This window comes from Orcinus orca, chromosome 9, assembly GCF_937001465.1.
Source record: "Orcinus orca chromosome 9, mOrcOrc1.1, whole genome shotgun sequence".
NCBI lineage: Eukaryota > Metazoa > Chordata > Mammalia > Artiodactyla > Delphinidae > Orcinus > Orcinus orca.
Genome location: NC_064567.1, coordinates 10564558 through 10588887, shown reverse-complemented (window position 1 = coordinate 10588887; position 24330 = coordinate 10564558). Strand labels below are relative to the sequence as shown.

General features: G+C 37.9%; 1 protein-coding gene across 4 annotated transcripts in view; it reads right to left on the bottom strand.

Annotated features, from left to right (window-relative positions):
- TPK1 (thiamin pyrophosphokinase 1) overlaps positions 1–24330 on the bottom strand; it is a 350900-nt gene that overhangs the window by 285851 nt on the left and 40719 nt on the right. For all 4 annotated transcript variants that reach the window (XM_033432268.2, XM_049714730.1, XM_049714732.1 and 1 more), the window contains one exon: positions 8359–8430. In XM_033432268.2, the coding sequence (XP_033288159.1) occupies positions 8359–8430 (72 nt within the window). The remainder of the gene's footprint in view (positions 1–8358; positions 8431–24330) is intronic.

The window sequence follows — 24330 nt, the reverse complement described above, 5'->3', positions numbered from 1 at the left end:
GTATAGTAGAAGAGCAAAGGAAGAGGAAAACTTAATATAAATTTCTTAACTTTGGTTTGACCTTAAACTTCAAATAATCAGGGGAAAAGAGGCATACAGAGTCCTGGGGTGCATAATTTATGAAGGAAAGGGTCAGTACAACAAAGTGCTTTATAGCAGATTTCCACTTCACCTTAAAACAAATCTGATGGCAATACTAATCACTAGCACAGTATCAGTATAATTAGCAGAGTAAGTCACGATTTTGTTAACAAATGCTTTACTCAGCTAAGGTGTTTTTGTTTAAAGACAGAAAAGCATACAGACTGAGCAAAGTAGATGCAATTAAATCAAATGCTACAATAATTTCACAGCTGTTGAGAAGCAGGGATAGATCATGTTCCATCTGAGGCCTTGTGGCTCTTGATGAAGATGCCGCCTTCAAGAACAGGTTGCACCTGTGTCTCTCCCACCCCCACCCCCCCTCCCCCTACCCACCCCCCACCACCACCACACACCGCCCCCCCCCCCCCCCCCCCCCCGCAAGCTCTCCATTCCAACCACAACCCACAGCCCACAGTTCTGTCTCCAGCTTCAAGCCCAATGTCTGGCACAGAAAGGCCACAACAGGTATCAGTCACAAACAGAACAGAAAGGGAAACAATGATATTATCAAATCAAAGAGCTTGCTTATATTTCAATTCATGAAATGCCACAGGTACCTCCCTTTAAACTGTAAGACCTACCAGATTGGTCAAATATTTCATGACTTAAGCTTCATCCAAAATGAACAGAGTATGTTGCCCATACCTTGATATGGTCTTAAGATTGGTTACCAGGGAAATAAAAGAAAGAAATCAAGTGAAGGAAAGTAATTCCTTATTAGGGGAAAAAGGTGTGAGACCATAGATAAACACCTGACACTGACATAATCTGATAATCGAGAGAGGCCACAACAGTGAGAGGACCCCGTACTGCAAAAAAAAAAAAAAAAAAAAAAAAAAAAAAAAGACACAGGCTTGCTGAATGGATACAACAACAGGACCCATACATATGCTGTCTACAAGAGACCCACTTCAGACACATACAGACTGAAAGTGAGGGGATGGAAAAAGATATTCCATACAAATGGAAATCAAAAGAAAGCTGGAGTAGCAATTCTCATATCAGATAAAATAGATAAAATAGACATTAAAATAAAGATTGTTACAAGAGACAAGGAAGGACACTACATAATGATCAACGAATCAACCCAAGAAGAAGATATAACAACTATAAATATATATGCACCCGACACAGGAGCACCTCAATACATAAGGCAACTGCTAACAGCTATAAAAGAGGAAATCGACAGTAACACAACAATAGTGGGGGACTTTAAAACCTCACTTACACCAATGGACAGATCATCCAAACTGAAAATTAATAACAACACACAAGCTTTAAACGACACAATAGACCAGATAGATTTAATTGATATTTATAGGACATTCCATCTAAAAACAGCACATTATGCTTTATTCTCAAGTGCGCACAGAACATTCTCCAGGATAGATCACATCATGGGTCACAAATCAAGCCTCAGTAAATTTAAGAAAACTGAAATCATAATCAAGCATCTTTTCTGACCACAACACTAAGAGATTAGAAATGAATTACAGGGAAAAAAACATAAAACACCAACACATGGAGGCTAAACATTACGTTACGAAATAACCAAGAGATCACTGAAGAAATCAAAGAGGAAATCAAAAAATACCTAGAGACAAATGACAATGAAAACATGACGATCCAAAACCTATGGGATGGGGCTTCCCTGGTGGCGCAGTGGTTGAGAGTCCGCCTGCCGATGCAGGGGACATGGGTTCGTGCCCCAGTCCGGGAAGATCCCACATGCCGCGGAACGGCTGGGCCCGTGACCCATGGCCGCTGAGCCTGCGCGCCCAGAGCCTGTGCTCCGCAAACGGGAGAGGCCACAACAGTGAGAGGCCCGTGTACCGCAAAACAAACAAACAAACAAAAAACAAAAACAAAACCTATGGGATGCAGCAAAAGCAGTACTAAGAGGGAAGGTTATAGCTATACAAGCCTACCTCAAGAAACAAGAAAAATCTCAAATAAACAATCTAACCTTACACCTAAAGCAACAAGAGAAAAAAGAACAAACAAAACCCAAAGTTAGCAGAAGGAAAGAAATCATAAAGATCAGAGGAGAAATAAATGAAATAGAAACCAAGAAGAAAACAGCAAAGATCAATAAAACTAAAAGCTGGTTCCTTGAGAAGATAAACAAAATTGATAGACCATTAGCCAGACTCATCAAGAAAAAGAGGGACAGGACTCAAATCAATAAAATTAGAAATGAAAAAGGAGAAGTTACAACAGACACCACAGAAATACAAAGCATCCTAAGAGAATACTAGCAACTCTATGCCAATAAAATGGACAACCTGGAAGAAATGGACAAATTCTTAGAAAGGTATAACCTTCCAAGACTGAACCAGGAAGAAATAGAAAATATGAACAGACCATCACAAGTAATGAAATTGAAACTGTGGTTAAAAATCTTCCAACAAACAAAAGTCCAGGACCAGGTGGCTTCACCGGTAAATTCTATCAAACACTTAGAGAACAGTTAACATCCATCCTTCTCAAACTCCTCGAAAAAACTGCAGAGGAAGGAAAACTCCCAAACTCATTCTATGAGGCCACCATCACCCTGATACCAAAACCAGACAAAGATACTACAAAAAAAAGAAAATTACAGACCAATATCAGTGATGAATAGAGATGCAAAAATCCTCAACAAAATACTAGTAAACAGAATCCAACAACACATTAACAGGATCATACACCATGGTCAAGTGGGATTTATCCCAGTGATTCAAGGATTCTTCAATATACACAAATCAATCAATGTGATACCCCGTAGTAACAAATTCAAGAATAAAAACCATATGATCATCTCAATAGATGCAGAAAAAGCTTTTGACAAATTCAACACCGATTTATGATAAAAACTCTCCAGAAAGTGGGCATAGAGGGAACCTACCTCAACATAATAAAGGCAATATATGACAACCCACAGCAAACATCATTCTCAATGGTGAAAAACAGAAAGCATTTCCTCTAAGATCAGGAACAAGACAAGGATGTCCACTCTCACCACTATTATTCAACATAGTTTTGGAAGTTTTAGCCACAGCAATCAGAGAAGAAAAAGAAATAAAAGGAATACAAATGGGAAAAGAAGAAGTAAAACTGTCACTGTTTGCAGATGACATGATACTATACATAGAGAATCCTAAAGATGCCACCAGAAAACTACTAGAGCTAATCAATGAATTTGGTAAAGTTGCAGGATGCAAAATTAATGCACAGAATCTCTTGCATTCCTATACACTAAGGATGAAAAATCTGAAAGAGCAATTAAGGAAACACTCCCATTTACTATTGCAACAAAAAGAATAAAATACCTAGGAATAAACCTACCTAGGGAGACAAAAGACCTGTATGTAGAAAACTATAAGACACTAATGAAAGAAATTAAAGATAATACCAACAGATGGAGAGATATACCATGTTCTTGGATTGGAAGAATCAATATTGTGAAAATGACTATACTACCCAAAGCAATCTACAGACTCAATGCAATCCTTATCAAATTACCAATGGCATCTTTTATGGAACTAGAACAAAAAATTTCACAATTTGTATGGAAACACAAAAGACCCCGAACAGCCATAGCAGTCTTGAGGAAAAGAAATCGAGCTGGAAGAATCAGGATCCCTGACTTCAGACTATACTACAAAGCTACAGTAATCAAGATAATATGGTACTGGCACAAAAACAGAAATATAGAGCAACGGAATAAAATAAAAAGCCCAGAGATAAACCCTCGCACCTATGATCAACAACAAAGGAGGCAAGGATATACAATGGAGAAAAGACAGTCTCTTCAATAAGTGGTGATGGGAAAACTGGACAGCTACATGTAAAAGAATGAAATTAGAACACTCCCTAACACAAAAATAAACTCAAAATGGATTTGAGACCTAAATGTAAGACCGGACACTATACAACTCTTAGAGAAAAACATAGGAAGAACACTCTTTGACATAAATCACAGCAAGATCTTTTTTGATCCACCTCCTAGAGTAATGGAAATAAAAACAAAAATAAACAAATGGGACCTAATGAAACTTAAAAGCTTTTGCACAGTAAAGGAAACCATAAACAAGACGAAAAGACAATCCTCAGAATGGGAGAAAATATTTGCACACGAATCATCTGACAAAGGATTAATCTCCAAAATATATAAACAGCTCTTGCAGCTCAGTATTAAAAACACAAACAACCTAATCCAAAAACTGGCAGAAGGTCTAAATAGACATTTCTCCAAAGAAGACATACAGATGGCCAAGAAGCACATGAAAAGCTGCTCAACATCACAAATTATTAGAGAAATCGAATCAAAACTACAATGAGGTATCACCTCACACCAGTTAGAATGGGTATCATCAGAAAATCTATAAACAACAAATGCTGGAGAGGGTATGGAGAAAAGGGGAACCTCTTACACTGTTGGTGGGAATTAAATTGATACAGCCACTATGGAGAACAGTATGGAGGTTCCTTAGAAAACTAAAAATAGAATTACCATATGACACAGCCCTCCCACTACTGGGCATATACCCAGAGAAAACCATAATTCAAAAACACGCATGCACCCCAATGTTCACTGCAGCACTATTTACAATAGCCAGGACATGGAAGCAACCTAAATGCCCATCGACAGGTGAATGGATAAAGAAGATGTGGTACATGCATACAATGGAATATTACTCAGCCATAAAAAGGAATGAAATTGGGTCATTTGTAGAGACATGGATGCATCTAGAGACTGTCATACAGAGTGAAGTAAGTCAGAAAGAGAAAAACAAATATCGTATATTAACACATATATGTGGAACCTAGAAAAATGGTACAGATGAACCAGTTTGTGGGGCAGAAGTTGAGACACAGATGTAGAGAACAAAAGTATGGACACCAAGAGGGGAAAGCAGAGGGTGTGGGGGTGGTGGTGTGATGAACTGGGAGATTGGGATTGACACATATACACTGATGTGTATAAAATGGATGACTAATAAGAACCTGCTGTATAAAAAAAATTAAATTTTAAAAATTAATTAATTAATTAATTGATAAAAAAACACAACCAATTTCAGAAATGCAGTTTTGGAGGTTTGTGTTAAGATTCCTTATGATGGATATTCCATGCTGTATTTTGTCACACCCTTTCTGCTGGATATTTAGGTTATTTCCAGTTTTCTCCCATCATTAACAATGTTGACTTTCTTGCTTGTAAACCTTTGGTTACGTCTTTGGTTGTTTCCCCCCACCCTCCACTCAGGATGAATTCCTAGAAGTGGAATTACACAATTTAAAGAAATACGCTTTCTTTTATGACTCACTGCATATTGCTAAAAAGGGTGTACATTTCAGTCTTTTATAGACAGTTCATGACTGTGCCCTTTCCTCCCCCCCTCCACAAAAAAAAGAGGTTAAGAAATCTGAGGCCAATAGTCACAAAGGCCAATAATCTCTGATCGCTACAGAAAGTTAGTGAGATACTATCTATTTTTCTGTCATTTTATCTATACTCACTAACTATACTTCTGTTGTTTTATCTACCTACCTACCAAATACTTACTTTATGTCCCCAGATTAAACCCAGAGTACAAAACACTAGACACGTAGGGCTATTATTCCAAGGCTTGTGACCAAGAAAATCATTAAAACTTCACGATGCACTAAAGGGAAAACACACTCAAAAACTTTTATAATCTTAATCTCCCTTGAATCCCTCCTTTAGTCATTTTAAGTAGACTTTATAACATGCCACTTAAACATTGCAGGAAGAAATTAAAACCTTCAGAGTAGTCTTTCCCCTGAAACGAATCTCAGGAAATACCCACTCAACAGAAGCCCTTGGCCTATAGGTTAAAGGTAAAATATAGATTTTATATAAGAGACTTATATTGTGTATCAGCCTTCAAATTTTTCTGTGTTTTAGTCTAGCAGTCCAGCTTCCACCCCTTAATTTCTGCTCCTGCCAAATCTTCACATCCACAGAAGTTACAGAAAATGTTGTACATATGAGCTCAACAGCAACAGCACGGCAGCCCCCAGCCATGACTTACTTGCTGAAATGAAATCCCAAACCACAATGCTGACTTCCCTCCCAAACCCATGCTGCTGCTTTTTTCTGGGGCTCTCTCTGTTGTGAAAAGCAACAACTCAAGCTCAGAGTTTCCCTGTTTCATTGCCTTTACTTGGAAGAGCAGCAGCACAAACATAAACCCACAGCCTCTGTTATGAGACTCACAAAAAACCTATTCCTTAGTCTTTGTTAACAGATCTGATTTTTAAAATGGTTCATGGCTCCAAAATGCCAAGAATTATCCTAGAGGCATATATGAAAGAATTTAACATTTCAATAACCTAAAGGAAAGTTATTTGGGAAATGAGAATTATCTAACCATTTCAGTACACAAGACACTTTAGATACCTTTACTTCTCTTCATGTATATTGATACATACTAACCAAGTGTTCATTTTTTTATGCAAATCAAATGATTAGCGGGTGAATGTCAGGCCTGAGACTTTTTCAGATCAAATTCACTGCAGAAAAACTAATGAGATGAAGAACTTCAATCAGCTCAAAAATCTACATCATTTCACACTACGTGCAAAATAGGACCATTAACTCCCCAAAATATAAGCCTTAAGATGTGGTTTTCATTATCCAAGGTTTCCAACAGTTCCTATCAATGAATATTTTGTCTATTTCTAATGTTTGCAGTAAAACACAGTTGCTCACACACTCTCCTAAAATGATTATAAAACCTGATGTAATAAGTTCAGGTAGAAAAGATGTGCCTAAGCAGTTTGCTCTGGTATTTAATAGCAATATCAACCATATTAAATTCTTTTATTCCTTGTAATTACTAAGCAATTATGCGCCAGACACAGCACTAGGTAATAGAGATAAAGTGACAAAAAAGACCTTTTGGACTATGGTACCCAAATAACTACCTAATTACAAGTAAATGAGTAGTAAGTGCTATGAAAGATAATACTTAAGCAATTGTCTGTGAGGGCAATGTTAGTACAACTATAATGTCAAAGTTTACATTACCTAACTTAAAGATGGCTAAGTTTAGAATACCAAGAGTTTTCATCACGATCCTACTGGATAAGAAAAATTCTTTTCACAAAATCATGTATAATGATTTATTCTCTCTAGTATCACAACTACCTTTGTCCAGATGTGAGCTTATTAACATAATACATTTGCACTCTAAGACACACAACCTTAATGATGAGAATAACTAAAGAATTCTGGGCTGATGAGACAGTATCAGGAATATGCTTCAGTATATCACAAATCAAGTTCTTCTGCCTATCATCTGACCCAAAACTTACATTGATAACATAGCAGAAGGATCACTTTGAAAAAAAATCTCAAGATTTCATTAAAGAAGAGCAGAGGTTCAAAACAGCAAATGCTATTTAACATCACTTTGAGTTCATTCCATAAAAATCAAAGAATAATATAAAAGAGTTAATAGAACCTATTTTTTGTTTTGTTTTTTTGGTTTTTTTTGCGGTATGCGGGCCTCTCACTGTTGTGGCCTTTCCCGTTGTGGAGCACAGGCTCCGGACGTGCAGGCTCAGCGGCCATGGCTCCACGGGCCCAGCCGCTCCGCGGCATGTGGGATCCTGCCGGACCGGGGCACGAACCCACGTCCCCTGCATCGGCAGGCAGACTCTCAACCACTGCGCCACCAGGGAAGCCCAATAGAACCTATTTTTGACATGAAACCTCACAGGAGTTTAATTTTGTGAAACTATTCCATTTTTAACTATATTTTTCAGAATCCCTAGAGATTCTAATATATTGGCAACATGTCTTCTGTTTTAATGTTGCAAATCCAGTCACCCTGCAGATACCTAATTATTGAATGCCAGAATGAGGGAGGCTTGTGGATGCTTTTTGCTGTCACTGGTGCCAAAAATATTTACACTGGAACAAATACTTATTGAGTACTCAGGATAAACATACGGTAGTTACGAACTGCAATAGAGTGATGTTATATTGTAATTCTGTCCTTGGAGGTCCACGCTGTGGAAACCACATGTATAAACAGGTTAACAGAGAAGCAAAAATGGATTCTTCTGATAATTCAATAATTAAATCACCTTATTTTAAATTCCACTTTTTGGTATTCCAGTTGGGTTCTGGGATATCTAACAGTCACATCAGTCCCAAGTAGAGTAAGAAAGCAAAGAAACATAAATGCTAATTAAGGTTACCTTTGCACCAAAGATGACGAAAACATTTGTCCAAAGGCTGATTCAGAATCACAAGGCAGTATTTCAAACTCCCTATGGGGAAAAAAAGCAAAATAACGTAAACAAGTGAACCAAGTCTTTCATTCCCCTCATATGAGTCTGGAATCATACTCTCTGAGACCAGATTTGCAGTCTACACAGAGCTAAATTTTAATCACAGCTAATTTCTTACACCTGAATTTTAAAAGATACCATAGGTTAATTGGATCTACTTTATTCAATATGTCCATCACATTACTATATTGCTGAGGAATTTATCATAAAAATAGTTTATCATGAAGACAATTGGGTACGCTTCTTTTTGTACAGGGTGTGCAGCAAAAATGCCCTTGATATGAATCCTTATCCTTTTGATATATGTAACACTTTGATTCAAGTACCCTTCTACCTGGCTGGTCTGCTATCATCTTGACGTTGTTTGCCAAGTAGCGTAGGTCTAATGGGTGTGTACTTTCACATGCATTTTCATCCTCATTCATATTCTCTCCTTCACTTTCATTCTCTCCCTCCACCCCGAGTTATCTTGAACTCTCCAATGTAAAACTTTGTTTCCACAAAATCCTACTAGTTCTTTTCATGACTCTTTTATTCCAAGTTTTTAGATGACACTCAAAAGACTAAGAAAGATGGAAAAAAGTTACTTCTCCAACAATCATTTCAAGCCTTTTATAATGTACTGTAAATAGTGCAAAGCAGAACGCAATCAGGCTGTTGAAAATCTGTCATTCAGCTCAGTCCAAGCACTCCATTTCATTTATGGAAAGAAATGTTTGGTGATAAGAAAAATTAACTTTTTTTTTAAAGCAATCTCAGTGTTAGAAATGGAACAAGATAAGGAAATGAAAAGGGGGTGGCATCACCCACAGCAAACGTCATTAAGTGCCGATTATATACCAGTCACCAGGAGTGCAAAGAGGAATAGATTACAGGGTATCTGTGAGAGAAGACATTTATAATAAAGACGATTTATTCCACAATACAGTACAACACAAGGAAGGATATGAGGAATGCTGGGTAACAGATAAATGAATGTGGCAGAAGTTCAAAGCCTAGAAAGTCAGTAAGGTCTGGTGTCATCCTAGAAATCTTTGTGATATGCAGATTTTTGAACTTGATCTTAAAAAGAAGTAGCTGGACAGAATAAAGCAAAGGGCATTCCAGACAAGGAAAACAACACACAGGAAGCTGCTATCCTTTTCCAGTAGGACTGTTACCATGGAAAGTTTAGGAAGCAACACCCTAATGACGTGCACCTAAGACATGAATACTAACATCCCAGATTTTAGACATGCTGTTTAGGATGACGGAGGAATTTCAATTGAGGCACCACGAAGTATTTAGAGTGATAGAGAAATGAGTAGTAAAGGCAATTTATGTATATCGGGGGATCATCCACACAGAGGTGATAGCTAAAGGTCAAACACAGACACAAGCTGAGATACTACAAAGAAAGAGCAGAGAGAGAAAAGAACAAATTACGAACACAAAATTGTCATGTTTTGCTCACCGTTACAGAACAGAAGGACGTCAACAAAGGAAATACAGCAGAAAAAGCCAGAAAGGTAAAAGAACTAAGCAGGTAATTCCAAGAATGTGCCGTCGATAACACAGCATGCCGAGGAGATGCCACAGAGACTAGACAATGAGAAAAGGCCAAAGAGGGTGGGAAAATCTCAAAGAAAAGTCTAAAAATTCACGGAGGCAGCCTCAAGATAGTAACGAGAACAAGGAGTTAGAAAACTGAGAGATGCCTCTTCCTAAAAAATAAAAACTGAACTGTGAGAAATGGGGGAAAAAGGCAGCAAAGCCCAGAGAAGGTATTTTAAATACAGAAAATATTATATTCGAATTAGGAGGAGGGAAGTAAGAGAGAGAAGGGAAATGATCTATTTATTCATTTAACAGGTTTTTTTGTTTTGTTTTGTTTTTTTGTGGTACGCGGGCCTCTCACTGCTGTGGCCTCTCCCGCTGCGGAGCACAGGCTCCGGACGCGCAAGCTCAGCGGCCATGGCTCACGTGCCCAGCCGCTCCACGGCATGTGGGATCTTCCCGGACCGGGGCACGAACCTGTGTCCCGTGCATCGGCAGGCGGACTCTCAACCAGTGCGCCACCAGGGAAGCCCTAACAGGTATTTATAGAGCACAGAGTAGTCTTGTTCAGGAATTAACACTCCCTCCCCCCACCCCCCTGCCCTACGGCTTACATACTATTGATAAAAACAGGTGTTGAGATTCAGGCACAGGATGACCTATCACAGAGACATACCAAATTGAGGTAGAGGCAGAGTACGGTCAATTTATTTATAAGAAAGTAAACAAGAAACAAAATGAAGATCTGGAAGTCAAATGGAACATTTAAAATGACTGCTGTAAGAAACGGACTACAGGAACTGACAGTCCACAGGTTTAAAAACAGGAATTCATTTGGGGTTAACTAACAGGCATAGGACATCAGATCTGCCTATAATTCAGGACTTTTCCCACCAATTCTATTTTTTTGTTTTTTTTTTAGGGCAGGCCTGCTAGTTTATTCATATTGAATCTAAACCTTAGATCTCTGGCTTAACAATAACACAGGAAACCTTTAAAGACACAATAAATATTGTGTTAAATCAGAGATGGTTTAAACCAGTCATATAACTTCTAATACTCTGGGTTGGCAACTACAGCATGACAAATTATATATATAAAGATATTTAGGTACTAGGATCTGACGTTCTTTCCTTTTCTAATCTAGACTCCTCTGGGAGTAGAAGTAGGAATCGGTGTAAACAAGTTAGACGGTGATGACAGCTGGTTTGAGAAGTGGCAAAATCGCTTGTCAAGAGGTAAAGGGAAGCAAGGAGGCATCTTCAGGCAGCGTTAGAGTGAATGACCCTGGCAGAGACCAGTGATTGTCTCACAATATTCATTCTTTAACAACAGAAACCTGAGGGGTTTTTTGGTTTTGGTTTTTACCAAAATGGTGAAAAACCAACTCTCAGACTCCTTTGCAGCAAAATGTAGTCATAAGACTAAGTTCTGGCCAAGAAGATACACAGAAGAGCCTTATATGTTACTTCTATGGGGGCTCCATAAAGTGGAGGGGGCCTTTCCTTCTGCTTTTCTTCCTCCATCCTGCCATCTGGAGCAAGACTGATGAATGAATGAAAGTCTAGCAGTCACTTGGGATCCCAAGAACAAGGGCAACAGCCTGAAAGAGCCTGGGTCCCTGGGTCCCTGATGCTTCCATGAAGCCTCCATCCCAGCACTTCAAATCCTGGCTCCAGATTTCTTTTATATGAGAGAAAACTAAACTCTTATTTTATTTAAGCCAATAGTATTTGGGGTTTCACTATTCTGTAGAGAGAAACTGAGTTTTAATTAACGCAATGACCATGGTCCAGGCTGGGTTATGGTAAAGATGATCTAGAGAGGAACTGGAGAAGACAAAGAGCAAGCAAGCATCAAAACACAGGAAGACTTTAACTCATTCATCCATTCAACAGGGATAAGAGATTCACAGCCTGGCACACGATAAGTGCTCAATATAATGTTAATGGCAAGGAGCTAATAATTTGGATAAACCAATGGTCCTTTAATCTTTGGCAAGATCTCCAGTGCTAGAGGAGGCATTTGACTGTATTGTATGTGTATGTAAGTGAACAAGCAAACTACTCTCTGTCACTGATTCTTTGATATGTGAACTCAGTATTTTTGTGGCTCAAAGAACAATCTGATGAAGGGGTAAAGCATTATTATCCAACTTACTGCTCCTCTAAACTCATACTTTCATTAAGGTATTATCTGTGAAAGCACATTTGCAAAGAATGAAGCCATTTGAAAATTTATAGCACATTTATGATTTACTAATGATGCTATCAATAATCAATCTCTATACATAACATTTATGTTAATCTATTTCTACACATAGAGATATTTAGGTACTAGGATCTGATACTCTTTCCTTTTTTAGTCTAGACTACTCTGAAATTATAACTAGGTGAAGTCAGTTTGGCATTTATTTTACATTCAAAACCCTCATGATTACTAATCCCTAGTAGGCTGGGCTTTAGAGAATTCTAATAAGCCCACTTATTTGGCTGTGTGGTTTGTGATATCTGAGTAACTGATTTAACAACTCTGAGCCCACCAAGTATGGAAGATTCAGGGAGATATAACACATAGCTGAGTATGGTGCCTGACACAAAGTAAATAAATACTCAACAAACACAGTTTTTTGCCCCTGGAAAGGACTTTATCTTTCACAACTTAGAGAAAATATTTTACTTTCTTTTTTCCAACCTCTCTCCCTTTCCCCCCCATTAATCATTCTCACCTAAAAACCATAATATTTAATTGCTTCTGCTAATAATTGTTATATGCTTCTTACTCAACAACAGCAGATACACTTTAGGCAAGTAGAAAAAATAATTTACTCATCCCTTTTCTCTTCAAAATTTAACCTAGGTCTTGGCACAAAGAAGTCATGACATAACTCTTTCTAACATAAACTTTAAAAACCACTCACTGTGCCATTTCCTGTATCACTAAAATAGGTACCCTACAACTAACCATACACACTTGTACACAAACCTAACCGTCATAATTTTACCGCGTTCCAAATTTCTTCCCAATTAACCTTTTATCAATTTATTTTTTAAATTTTTATTGAAGTATAGTTGATTTAAAATGTTGTGTTAGTTTCAGGTGTACAGCAAAGTGCTTCAGATTATGTATCTATCTATCTATATTTCTTTCTGAGATTCTTTTCCATTATAGGTTGTAACAAGTTATAGAATATAGTTCCCTGCTATATAGTAGGTCCTTATTGGTTACCTGTTGTATACATAGTAGTGTGTGTATGTTCCCAAATGCTTAATTTATCCCTCTCCCACCCAGCTTTCCCCTTTGGTAACCACTGTTTGTTTTCTGTCTGTGAGTCTATTTCTTCCCAATTAATCTGTAAGACTTTGTGTCTTACAAAATTGCTTCTAATGTCACCATACCCTGTATGAACAGAAACACAAACTTGGAACTTTTTTTTTTTTTTTTTCCTACTGTAAAGAACCAACCAGGGCAGGCTCAATATTCGTGCCCCTCACTTAATGGAGTATATGGTCCAGTTCTAAACCAGCTACAAACTGAATTCTATTTCGATGGCATTATAAAAGTAAGAGACCGAGACCATGAAGGGAAAAAGGGTGAATACCATTATTTCTAACCTCATCATCAAAAAGAAGTCAACATCCAAAGAACACAAGGCCCAGTGAGATAGTTAAGATTTAAACAGTTCATTGTTGCCAGAAGTTGAGGTGAGGCTAGACTTAGACCTCTCATCGAGTCCACTGCCCATCCCACTACACATTAGCTCAAAGGAGGAGAGTTGGTGCCACACCCATAGTCTTCTATGACTTCAATATTAATACAAGACAATCAACAAGTTGCCAAAGTACAGCATGTAAAAAGCTGGCAGAAGCCTGGATAATAACCAAACCATTACCAGGGTTTCCTTATCTCCACCCAGCACATGACGAATCCTGACATATTCGCTGAATCAAGTCAAATGCAACTAATCTTCATGCTCTTACAACTAACCTTTGTACCGAGCAATCACGTGAGATTCTGAAGCAAAAGAACTCATTTCTCAATATGCATCCAATGTTAGTTTTAGCTCCAAATCCTTTTGCAGGGCAACTTGCAGTGTTTCTCATAAAATGTCTTGTAATTCAAAGTTTTTCAAACATGATGAGAACTTATTCAAAACTTCTATGAACATGCATGACGAATCAACTCTCTACTCGCAATTCTCTTACTTTGTTTATTTGTAGGTTATGTCTAATGTTATGAAAGCAGATTAGGTAATCTGATGGGTGCCCAGATCCTCTGAACAATCAGTCCTCCATCTTCCAGCCATCTGGCATTTGATGACTTCCCTGCTCATTAACGATTTTGGTAGATACACACATCTACCAAAAGGCAAATGAAGGAAAGGAAACCAAATGGAAACCAATTTTACATTTTGTTCCTCAATGGAGTTCTTAAATCTTTTTACAAGCTATAACGTGACCGCATTTCACCGATTTAAGAATGAACATTTTTGTACATTTTAGCATTTCTAAAATGCAGTTTAGGATGCATTCAAAATGTATTTTAGAATCAGTGGTATCCTCGCACTGTGTCAGAGTTTGCCATTTTTCCCCCTTTTTAATGGCATCTTTAAAAATGGTGCATCTTACAATTCATGGTTGCAATTAAAACCTGTATTTAAGCTACCCTTCCTATTATTTTACACCAACATCATGAATATTTGTGAGTTGTATGAAGTTTATAAATAAATCAGTTGAAGTTTATGGAATTAAGACGCCAGGATAAAAGACACTAGGGTATTAACAGAGAATGATCATACTGTTCTCTGCGTTTCTAACAGAAACGAATGTTTATATTTAAAAGCCATTATTTCCCTGTGATGCCATGAAAGAGCTGATGATATTAAGAAGGCTACTCATGTTTTGTGGCCAATGAGGACAATAAGTCCCAAAATAGTTCGAAGAACAACAGATTAAACAAACCAAACCCAATGTGCTAAAACAGTGAAATCCCACAGGAAGGGAAACAAAAATCCCCCAGGGGGACAAGGGTGTCACAGAAGATGCACTCCAGCTGTCATGAAGGTGAGTATGAATGCCCTGGGCAGAAGAGGTAGGGCATTCCAGGCAGAGAAAATACCAAATGCCAAAAGGGGTCAAACACACAAAAAAGTAGCCAACGCTGTGAATGGGGAAAAGAGGTGTTAAACAAGGAGGTCATGAGACTGGGATGGCTCTAATGCCTTCTTAGCCTGTGTAAGCAAATGCAAACCTAAGCCAGAGTCAACTATAAATATACCGTCACCCAAGAAAATGAAATTTAAGAACAGCCAATCACTAACTACTAATCAGGGGCTGCCTGATGCAAATAAATGTCTGCTCAAATAAACTCTTGCAAATTTTAATGTGCCTCCGTTTATCTTTTAACAGGGATAATGGCAGGAGAAAAACCTAGAGAGAGAGAAATGGCAGCCCCAAAGTAAAATATAGTTTAGGCCATTTTAAGTTATAATGATCACCATTTTCCCTTCCCCGATAATTTCAGCTGGAGATTCTGAAGACTCAAATAATTGTTGTTGTTGGTTTTTTAATGATATGCTATTATCGGCGTTATTGCTTAGAGCGATGTCAAGGGGTTCCAGATAGCTGTAAGACTGTGAATGTCTTCTACAGACTTGACACACTGAAGTTAAAATGAAATAGTTCTTAACATTATTTTTGTTCATCAACGCATGATCCTAAAATTACAGACCTCTCTAACAAGCTAAAAGGAACTTGTGAATAAGATTATGAATGAAATCTAAAGAAGACAGATACAATCTGCTCCCAAGTATAAAAGCCAAAGAATTTATTCCATTAGCATCTGAATATAAGTGCCGGCACAGCAAGCTGTCATCTGAAACTCTTGGCAGTTCCTTCGTTTGAGCCCTGATGAAGCAGGAGCCGTTGTAGGGATGTGTCAGGAGGTAATTAGAACTCTCCTTTCCCCAAGTACTGTCAGCCCAAAGAGAATAATAAGGTGCCATGATTTTATCATACGGCAAGCTCTACTGTTAAACTGTGTTATACAGTAACTTCTTATACAATGAGGTAACAGTTGCCGAATGCTTATTATGTACTGAGTACTTAGATCCTCCCCCACTAGGAAAAAAGCTCAAAGAGGACACTCAGTTTTGTCTTATTCACTGTTGGTGCCTGGCACAGAGCAGATGCTCCATACATGGTCACTGAATACAAGGATAAAAAAACACACAAGTTACAAATCAAAGTATCGTATATGCACTATTTCATTTAACCCCTATGCAGGGAAATAGTCTGCCATCCCAACATAGGTCTCTGGCATACGAATTATTTTAAGCTGGTCATTTTCTCAGGAACAGCACACAGGGAAAAACCTCTGAAAACCAAGTAGTTCTTAACCCTTCAGAAGAAACACTGACATTTATAAGGAAAAATCTCCATTTGTAAGGGTGTCTTCCTAGAGGCACCAGGAAGAGAAAAAACTCCAACTGATGGAAATGGAGCCGGCAATGACCTAAATCTACAATAACAACATTCCCTGTATTTACTGTGCTTTTCCTGATAACCTCTCACAACCTACTCTCCACTCTCAACAATTTCCTTTTTTTGTCTTTAGTTGAGGATGGTATTTGAGATGAGAGTTTCAGCCATTTTGGTGAGTTCTCCTAGATCTCTCCCATGTACACGTTATTAAACTTGTTTGATTTTTCTTCTCTATTAAACTTTTGTTACTCTGTCTCATGTCAATTTAATTCTTAGACCAGCCAGGAGAACCTAGAAGGATAGAGGGAAATTTCTTCCTCCCAGACAGCTACAAATTATGGCCAAAAAATCCTATATTACTTTTTCCATTTGGAAAACTAAGGCTTGAGAAGCAAAGAGACGGACTAAATGGCAGAACAAAGCCAGACTCTCACACCCAAGCCTCTGGGCTTAGCCTCTAGGCTGCCCCTTCCATACCTTTGTAGATTTCCTGCCTTGTACTATACTTCTTGCAAAACCCAAGAAGTTTGAGACCAGGAGTTTGATTTAGAAAAAACTCAGAAAAGGCTAAGTGGGAGACTCTCAGTAACCTATCAACGGCCACGGAGTTTCCAGCAGAATCACAGGCTGCCTTATGAACCTTCGAAGAAGCAGAAAACAGATGGGACAATTAAAGGAATCTCAAGGAAAAAGGGCAATTTTGGTGGAGACTTCGGCATTTAAAAGTCCTGTTGTCTCAGGGTCTTAAATTTTCCTGATTACCAATATAAGCAAAGCTTCTTCTTTATGTCAGTACTTTTCCTTCTATCAACCTTTTAAAATTGTTTCCCAAATTATATAAAATGAGTATACTATTTTGATTTTTTAAGTGATATTTCATCTAATCTAAGCCAGACTTTATCATAATGACCCGAAGAATGATACACCTAAGTCATGAATGGCCATCTGGCTGACAGTGATTGTGAGTGTTATCCCAATTTAAGGAAGGTTATATAATGTGACAGAAAAGTCAGTCTCTAAAAACCCATGGAAAAAGAGAGAAAAGCTAGAGGGCGTGCAAGAGTGAAAGCTTCTCAAGAACAGAGGGTCTTAAGCTTCTTTCAAAGAGCCTTAGACAAGATGGAGTGCAAAGTACCAGCTCAATAAATATAAACCAAAAATACACAGAATAACTATTGGTTTGCTTCGAAATTCTGTGTATGTAGATGGCTTCCTTTTTTAAAAAAAAGTAATCTAAAATAGTATCTAAAACAAAATTTTCAACAAAAAGAGATGTTTTAAACCATTTTTAAAAAAATAAAGTACTGGGACTTCCCTGGGCGCACTGGTTAAGAAGCCACCTGCCAGTGCAGGGGACACGAGTTCGAGCCCTGGTCCGGGAAGATCCCACATGCCGCTGAACAACTAAGCCTGTGCACCACAACTACTGAGCCTGCGCTCTACAGCCCGTGAGCCACAACTACTGAAGGCCGCAACCTCTAGAGCCCGTGCTCTGCAACAGAAGAAGCCACCGCAATGAGAAGTCCGTGTACTGCAGCGAGGAGTGGCCCCCGCTCGCTGCAACTGGAGAAAGCCTGCACGCAGCAGCAAAGACCCAACGCAGCCAAAAATTAAATAAATAAATATTAAATTACTTTAAAAAAATAAAGTACCAAATAAACTGGAAAAATGGGTCATTCCTAAACCTCTGGGTATAATATTTCATGAGAGACTGCATATTTAAATTTTTTTAAATAAAGAAAATGCAAAGAATGCATGGGAGATACAAGTTACTTCACACATAGATATGACTTAGTGCATAGGGGCCCAACAAATGCAGAAAGGTTTCCACGAAAACAAAAAAATAATTTTACTTTCATAGACTACTTGAGTAGACACTCACCGTAGATAGCAGTAGTTACTATGATTACCGTGGATTTTCATATTATAGTTAATTTATATACTATTCTATACTACTACATGGCCAATTAATCTCAAGGCACATTGTATCTGAAATCAGCAATGAACAGAACACATCAGCTAATATAAAGCTCAAGATCAACCTTGATTTTCTTCAAATACAAAAGAACTACTATGTATGTTTATATATGTTACATACATGTGTTTATATGTGTGTGTGTGTATATACACACATATATATGTATATATATACACATATATATATACACACACATATATATATATATACACACACACATATATATACACATATATATATATATGTGTGTGTATATATATATATATGTTGCTTTGAACCAAAACAGACCTACAAGAACTTGAAGTTATCCAAACAAGCAAGAAAATAAAAATGGTCTCCAGATGCAAATGCACACCACCTGAGACAAAGATTATCTTGTTGACCAAACTCTACGGAGGCTATCCTGAACTATTTTTCAACTACAGCTAACTCTTTGTCTATCTCGGCATTGTCCAATTTTAGCATGAGTCCTGCTAAGTACCCTCCGCCCGCCCACTGCCACCTGCCCTGCGCAATATCTGATGGGTTTCCTCTTCCTCCACCATCCCCCTGGTAATGTCTGGTCACCCTGGCCTGCCTTCTGCAAGAATCCTGTCAGGTTGGCTTGGCCAGAATCCCCCCCCTCATCCTCTGATGTTTCCTCTTAAGAATTCTCCATCCACTGACCCTGCTCCTTGGCCGTAAATTCCCACTTGCCCATTGAGTTCAATCTCTCTCCCACTGCAGGACCCCACTGAAGTGGTCCTACACCTACTACCACGATCCCTCCCCCCTTGAATCAAGCCTTCCTTACTGTGCTTTAACAAGTGTTACTGAATGATTATTTTTCTTTAATAGCTGGAATTTTTTTTTCTTTAACACCTATTAGATAAGAGGGAGAAAGTGAAAATGAAACACTTTTATAGTGGGCATGGTTATACATGCAAGGACTTCCTCCTTTTTCTGTATAATTTTTATAGAGAGAGAGGCAAAAAGAGTAGTAGACAATGAATCAAGCACGAGAAAACACAAAAGTTTGTGGTCAGAAATTTTAATGAGGTAATTATGACTGAAAAATTGAAGAATAGCTATAAAAGATCTTGATAAAGCTACATATAACAGAAGCTCAAATAAGTCTGAAAAATTGGGGGTAATATCTATGGCAGAGAGAGTAAGATGCAGTAATTAGGCTTAATGGCAAAACAGACATATTGATTATGGAACAGAAAGAAAAACTGTGTGTAGGCTCATCCCCAGGTTAAATATATTATTTCTTTTGGGGCAGACCAGGGAAAGAAGGGCAGACCAGGGAGAGATGGAGGGAAACATAGGAGTTGATAAACATGTATATTAGGAACCATGAAGCAACATAAAAGAAATCACAGACCTAATCTTTATCTCTGACTACCAAATGGGAAAGTCTCACTGAGACAAAAGAACTGAGTCTAACCCCAAAATGTAATAGAGTGACCTATTACAACCCTCCTACACTTTCTCATTAATTCTCCTTTGTAGAGCAAGGTGAAGTAGCCACAGATAAAATATTGGACTTGGGTTCCATTTCTGCCATAATTAATGAACCTGGGCTCCATAAAGTCTGGAAGACACCTTTATCTGCAGCTCTCAACAAATAATAAACGCCTTTCATGTATCTGTAAGCTTCCTAAAAATCAGTTTCTGGGCCTCAGTTTTCTCATCTATCTATTTATACAACACGTCTTTTACTGTGCTTGGCATTTTTATGAGCTTGGCACAAAGGCACCTGAGATAGAAACCTTATACCTGCCCTCAGACATCTCAAAGTCTAGCAGGAGACAGATGATCAACATAAGGTTGAGTGAGAGAAATAAGTAAAATAAAAAGGTAAGAACAAGCCTAATAAGACTGGCATGTGTGGCCTCAGGGCCAAATCTATCCTAAACTTAAAATTTTTCACCAAAATTAGTCTTAATCTAAAGAGTTAAATAACATCCATCCATTTCTCAACGTATCACTACCACCAACTGTCTTGAATTTAAAATTATATCTCAATAAAATTAATTATAAAATTGATTCATTTAAATTTAAAACTATTTATTTGAAAGAAGTAGAGAAGAGAGTAAATTCTTACACCCTTGAGCCCCACTCAGGGCTCAGATTTAATAGGGACCATCTCAAAAACTCCACCACTGGCAATAAAAATTCACCTGTCCTCTACAATGTATCCATTTCCAGTCATGAGGCCTGCCTTTGAGAAGATGTCCTTTAAGGAAGAATCTGTATGGATAAAATAGCCCATATAACCACAAAGGAAATCTACACCAGCCTAAACCAACCCAGGAAGTCTTTCTTTACTAAATGTATCTTTTTAAAAGTTCAAAGATACTTAAGGATAAGAATATTAAAGAAAAAAAAATCAATGAATTACAGAACAACCACCTCAAGATGATATGCAGGGATGAAAATGAGAGCTTCTCTAATAGATACACCCTCAGAGATTTGAGGATATTATGAGGATAACCAAAGCAAGGAAGGGAGGAAGGAAAAAAGTAATGAGGAAAGAGAGAGGAGACAGACAAGTTAAACAAATTCAATACAACCAATAAACAACAAAATATTCTTTGCAAATGTCATTATAGATGTAACAGATTTATTAAGGAAACCTCCTAAAGTAAAAGGCAAAATGACAAAGAAGTAGGAAATACGACCAAAGAAGACATACAGATGGCCAAGAGGCACACGAAAAGCTGCTCAACATCACTAATTATTAGAGAAATGCAAATCAAAACTACAATGAGGTATCACCTCACACTAGAGGTTAGAATGGGCATCATCAGAAAATCTACAAACAACAAATGCTGGAGAGGGTGTGGAGAAAATGGAACCCTCTTGCACTGTTGGTGGGAATGTAAATTGATACAGCCACTATGGAGAACAGTGTGGAGGTTCCTTAAAAAACTAAAAATAGAATTACCACATGATCCAGCAATCCCACTACTGGGCATATACCCAGAGAAAACCATAATTCAAAAAGACACATGCACCCCAATGTTCACTGCAGCACTATTTACAACAGCCAGGTCATGGAAGCAACATAAATGCCCATCAACAGATGAATGGATAAAGAAGATGTGGTACATATATACAATGGAATATTACTCGGCCATAGAAAGGAATGAAATTGGGTCATTTGTAGAGATGTGGATGGACCTAGAGACTGTCACACAGAGTGAACTAAGTCAGAAACAGAAAAACAAATATCATATATTAACGCATATATGTGGAATCTAGAAAAATGGTACAGATGAACCGGTTTGCAAGGCAGAAACAGAAAGAGAGATAGAGAACAAACGTATGGACACCAAGGGGGGAAGAAGGGGTGGGATGAATTGGGAAATCGGATTTACATATATACACTGATATGTATAAAATAGATAACTAATAAAAAAAAAAGAAGTAGGAATACGAGAGAAAAGAGGCATAAGGAAATATATTAACAATTAATGTAATAAAATTAAGAGAAAATACAACTCAAGATCTCTCCTCTTTGGGGAAGATATTATTTTAAAAAATAAACTCCTTAAGCAGAAATGAAGATGCAGTTTGTTTGTTTTTTCCTGAGAATCTGGTAACAGGTTTCTAGTATCTTTTTTGAAAGCAAATATATACTCAATTATCTAAGTTATTTTGTTCACAGTCAGCCAACTGTGAGGCTTGATCTGCTTTTACATTCCACTCACCTCTTTGTCCAAAATTCATTAAGCAGTTGGCATTCGATATTGAACACCTATAGTGCTCATTATTATTTTTGGTAAAGATATTAGAACCAAGAGAATTTAATTTTGTTCTTTGAAGACAGATTTACAATGTGAATCCATAAAATATCTGTAAACTCAAGAATCTAGGGCCAGTTTCTTTCACTAGTTCATATAAAAAGATCGTTTTCTTTTGTTTGTTAAGTAAACATTTTCTGTTTGCTATGTGTTTTGTGGGACCAGACTTGCAAAAATCTGGAATAAATTTTTAAAAGCATGATATTTAAACATATCCTGTAAATATATACTCAAGATCTTCCAAGAACAGTGTAAGGTTTGAAATGTAGTCAATTTCTTAGCATGATTATACCGAATTCTATGACAAGTTCCACTCTCTATAATAATAGTGTGTGTGTTTTCCTTTCCTTTGGACATGAATAATCAACAATAGATCTAAGAGTTGCAAAGGCTCTTGGAAGTAACCTAGAACTGTTTCCAATTCATCAAAATCCTAAGGACTTTTTCCAATTTCATTTTTTGGGTAGGTAGTTAATGCACTAGGAATTAATATTAAGAGATACAATAGGATATACAGTGAAACAGTCATTCTTTCCAGTCCCCTACCAACCAGTTCCCTTCTCTGGGGTGAATAATTTTACTCATTTCTTAGAACTCCTTTTGAATATTAAAAAATGTATATTTTTACTATCTTTTCACTGGGAGTAGTCATATAACAAAAAAATGCCAAGCACTGTACATTTAAATGACTTTATCTCAAGGGCGTGCATGTACAACCATTCAGTTTACAGGCAACGTTTGGTATTCAAGTGGATTTGTCACCTCTTGCAATAATTGTGGCATGCCCCAGAATCACAAGCACAAAGCAAAATTTCTAGAAGATGATCACACTTTGGCTTGAAGAAAATATAAAGATCTCACTAAATATGGTAGTTGTTTTAATTAATAGAGGGGGAATAAAATACTTTACACTAAGAACAACTACCTAGCTGTAACTTCCATTCACAGTGTCTACTTGGTTGTGGACTCCAGAGGTTACTGAGTCACTGATTTCTAAGGAACACTGTGGATGGTGTTCCTTAAAAAATGCTACATACAGTATACAAAGTGGACAAACAAATTAAGGAAGTGAGATAAGGTACTCTTTAAAAATATATACACTTATTACTCTCTTCCTCTTCATGAATAATTCAGATGAGCCAGATCCTGGCAAGTGTGCACATGTGAGTATCTTTTCGGGGGCAAAGGGTGTTGCGGCATCAGAGCCAAAGGTGAAGAGGGCCACCCACCATGGGATGTCAGAGCTCAAGTGAGGAGGGGGGATGATGGAGCAGTTGGGAGGATTAAATAACATGCAATACTCAGCACGTGTCTCTCAGAGTATGAAGATCCATGGCTGGAGGGAGTCTTACCCGTTTTATTTGTCGCTGTAGCCTCAGGGCCTAGAAGGTGACTGCCATATAATAAATGTTCAATCCTCTTTGCAAATGAATAGACATAAAGCCTCTACTGAATATTGTAGAATTGCACTGAGAGATGTTGAAAGGAGTTAGCGAAGACCAAGAAGGCACAGTGAGTGAAAAAGAAGCCAGAAGACAGGGCTCCTGAAAGCCAAAGGGGAGGGAAATTTGAATGCGTATCAGTCAGACAAGCTCAGGAAACTGGCCTTTTTCAGGATCACTTTGAAGTAACAACCCTGATACATAAAAAGTTAAAGAATAACATCAGTCCATCAAAACTCTGGCAAATTTGAGAAGACATAAAATAGACACGATCATATTGACAATAAAACAGGACGGAGAGAACGACTCCAAACCACAAGCACAGTAGAGAGTGAGCGGCATCCGTGCCACTTACTGCTGGAGACAGTTCTCCAGGAGGGGCTTGCATTTCTGTCCATCTTGTGAGCGAAGCACTGACTGCCTCTGTTCTGGATGATCCTTTCAAGGATCCTTGTACAGTCAAGAGACTTGAAAGACAGAATGTCTGTCTCCCTCTGAAGCTAAGACCTTGCAGGGGGCTCTTCCGTGTACTGCTGTCGCTTCTACATCTGAACATAAAGTAGGAATTTTGTGCAAAATGCTTGTACTTCCCTGTCCCACAAGTGCCGGAGGTGATTCATCCAGATGAGAAAAAGCAACAGGTAAAGAAG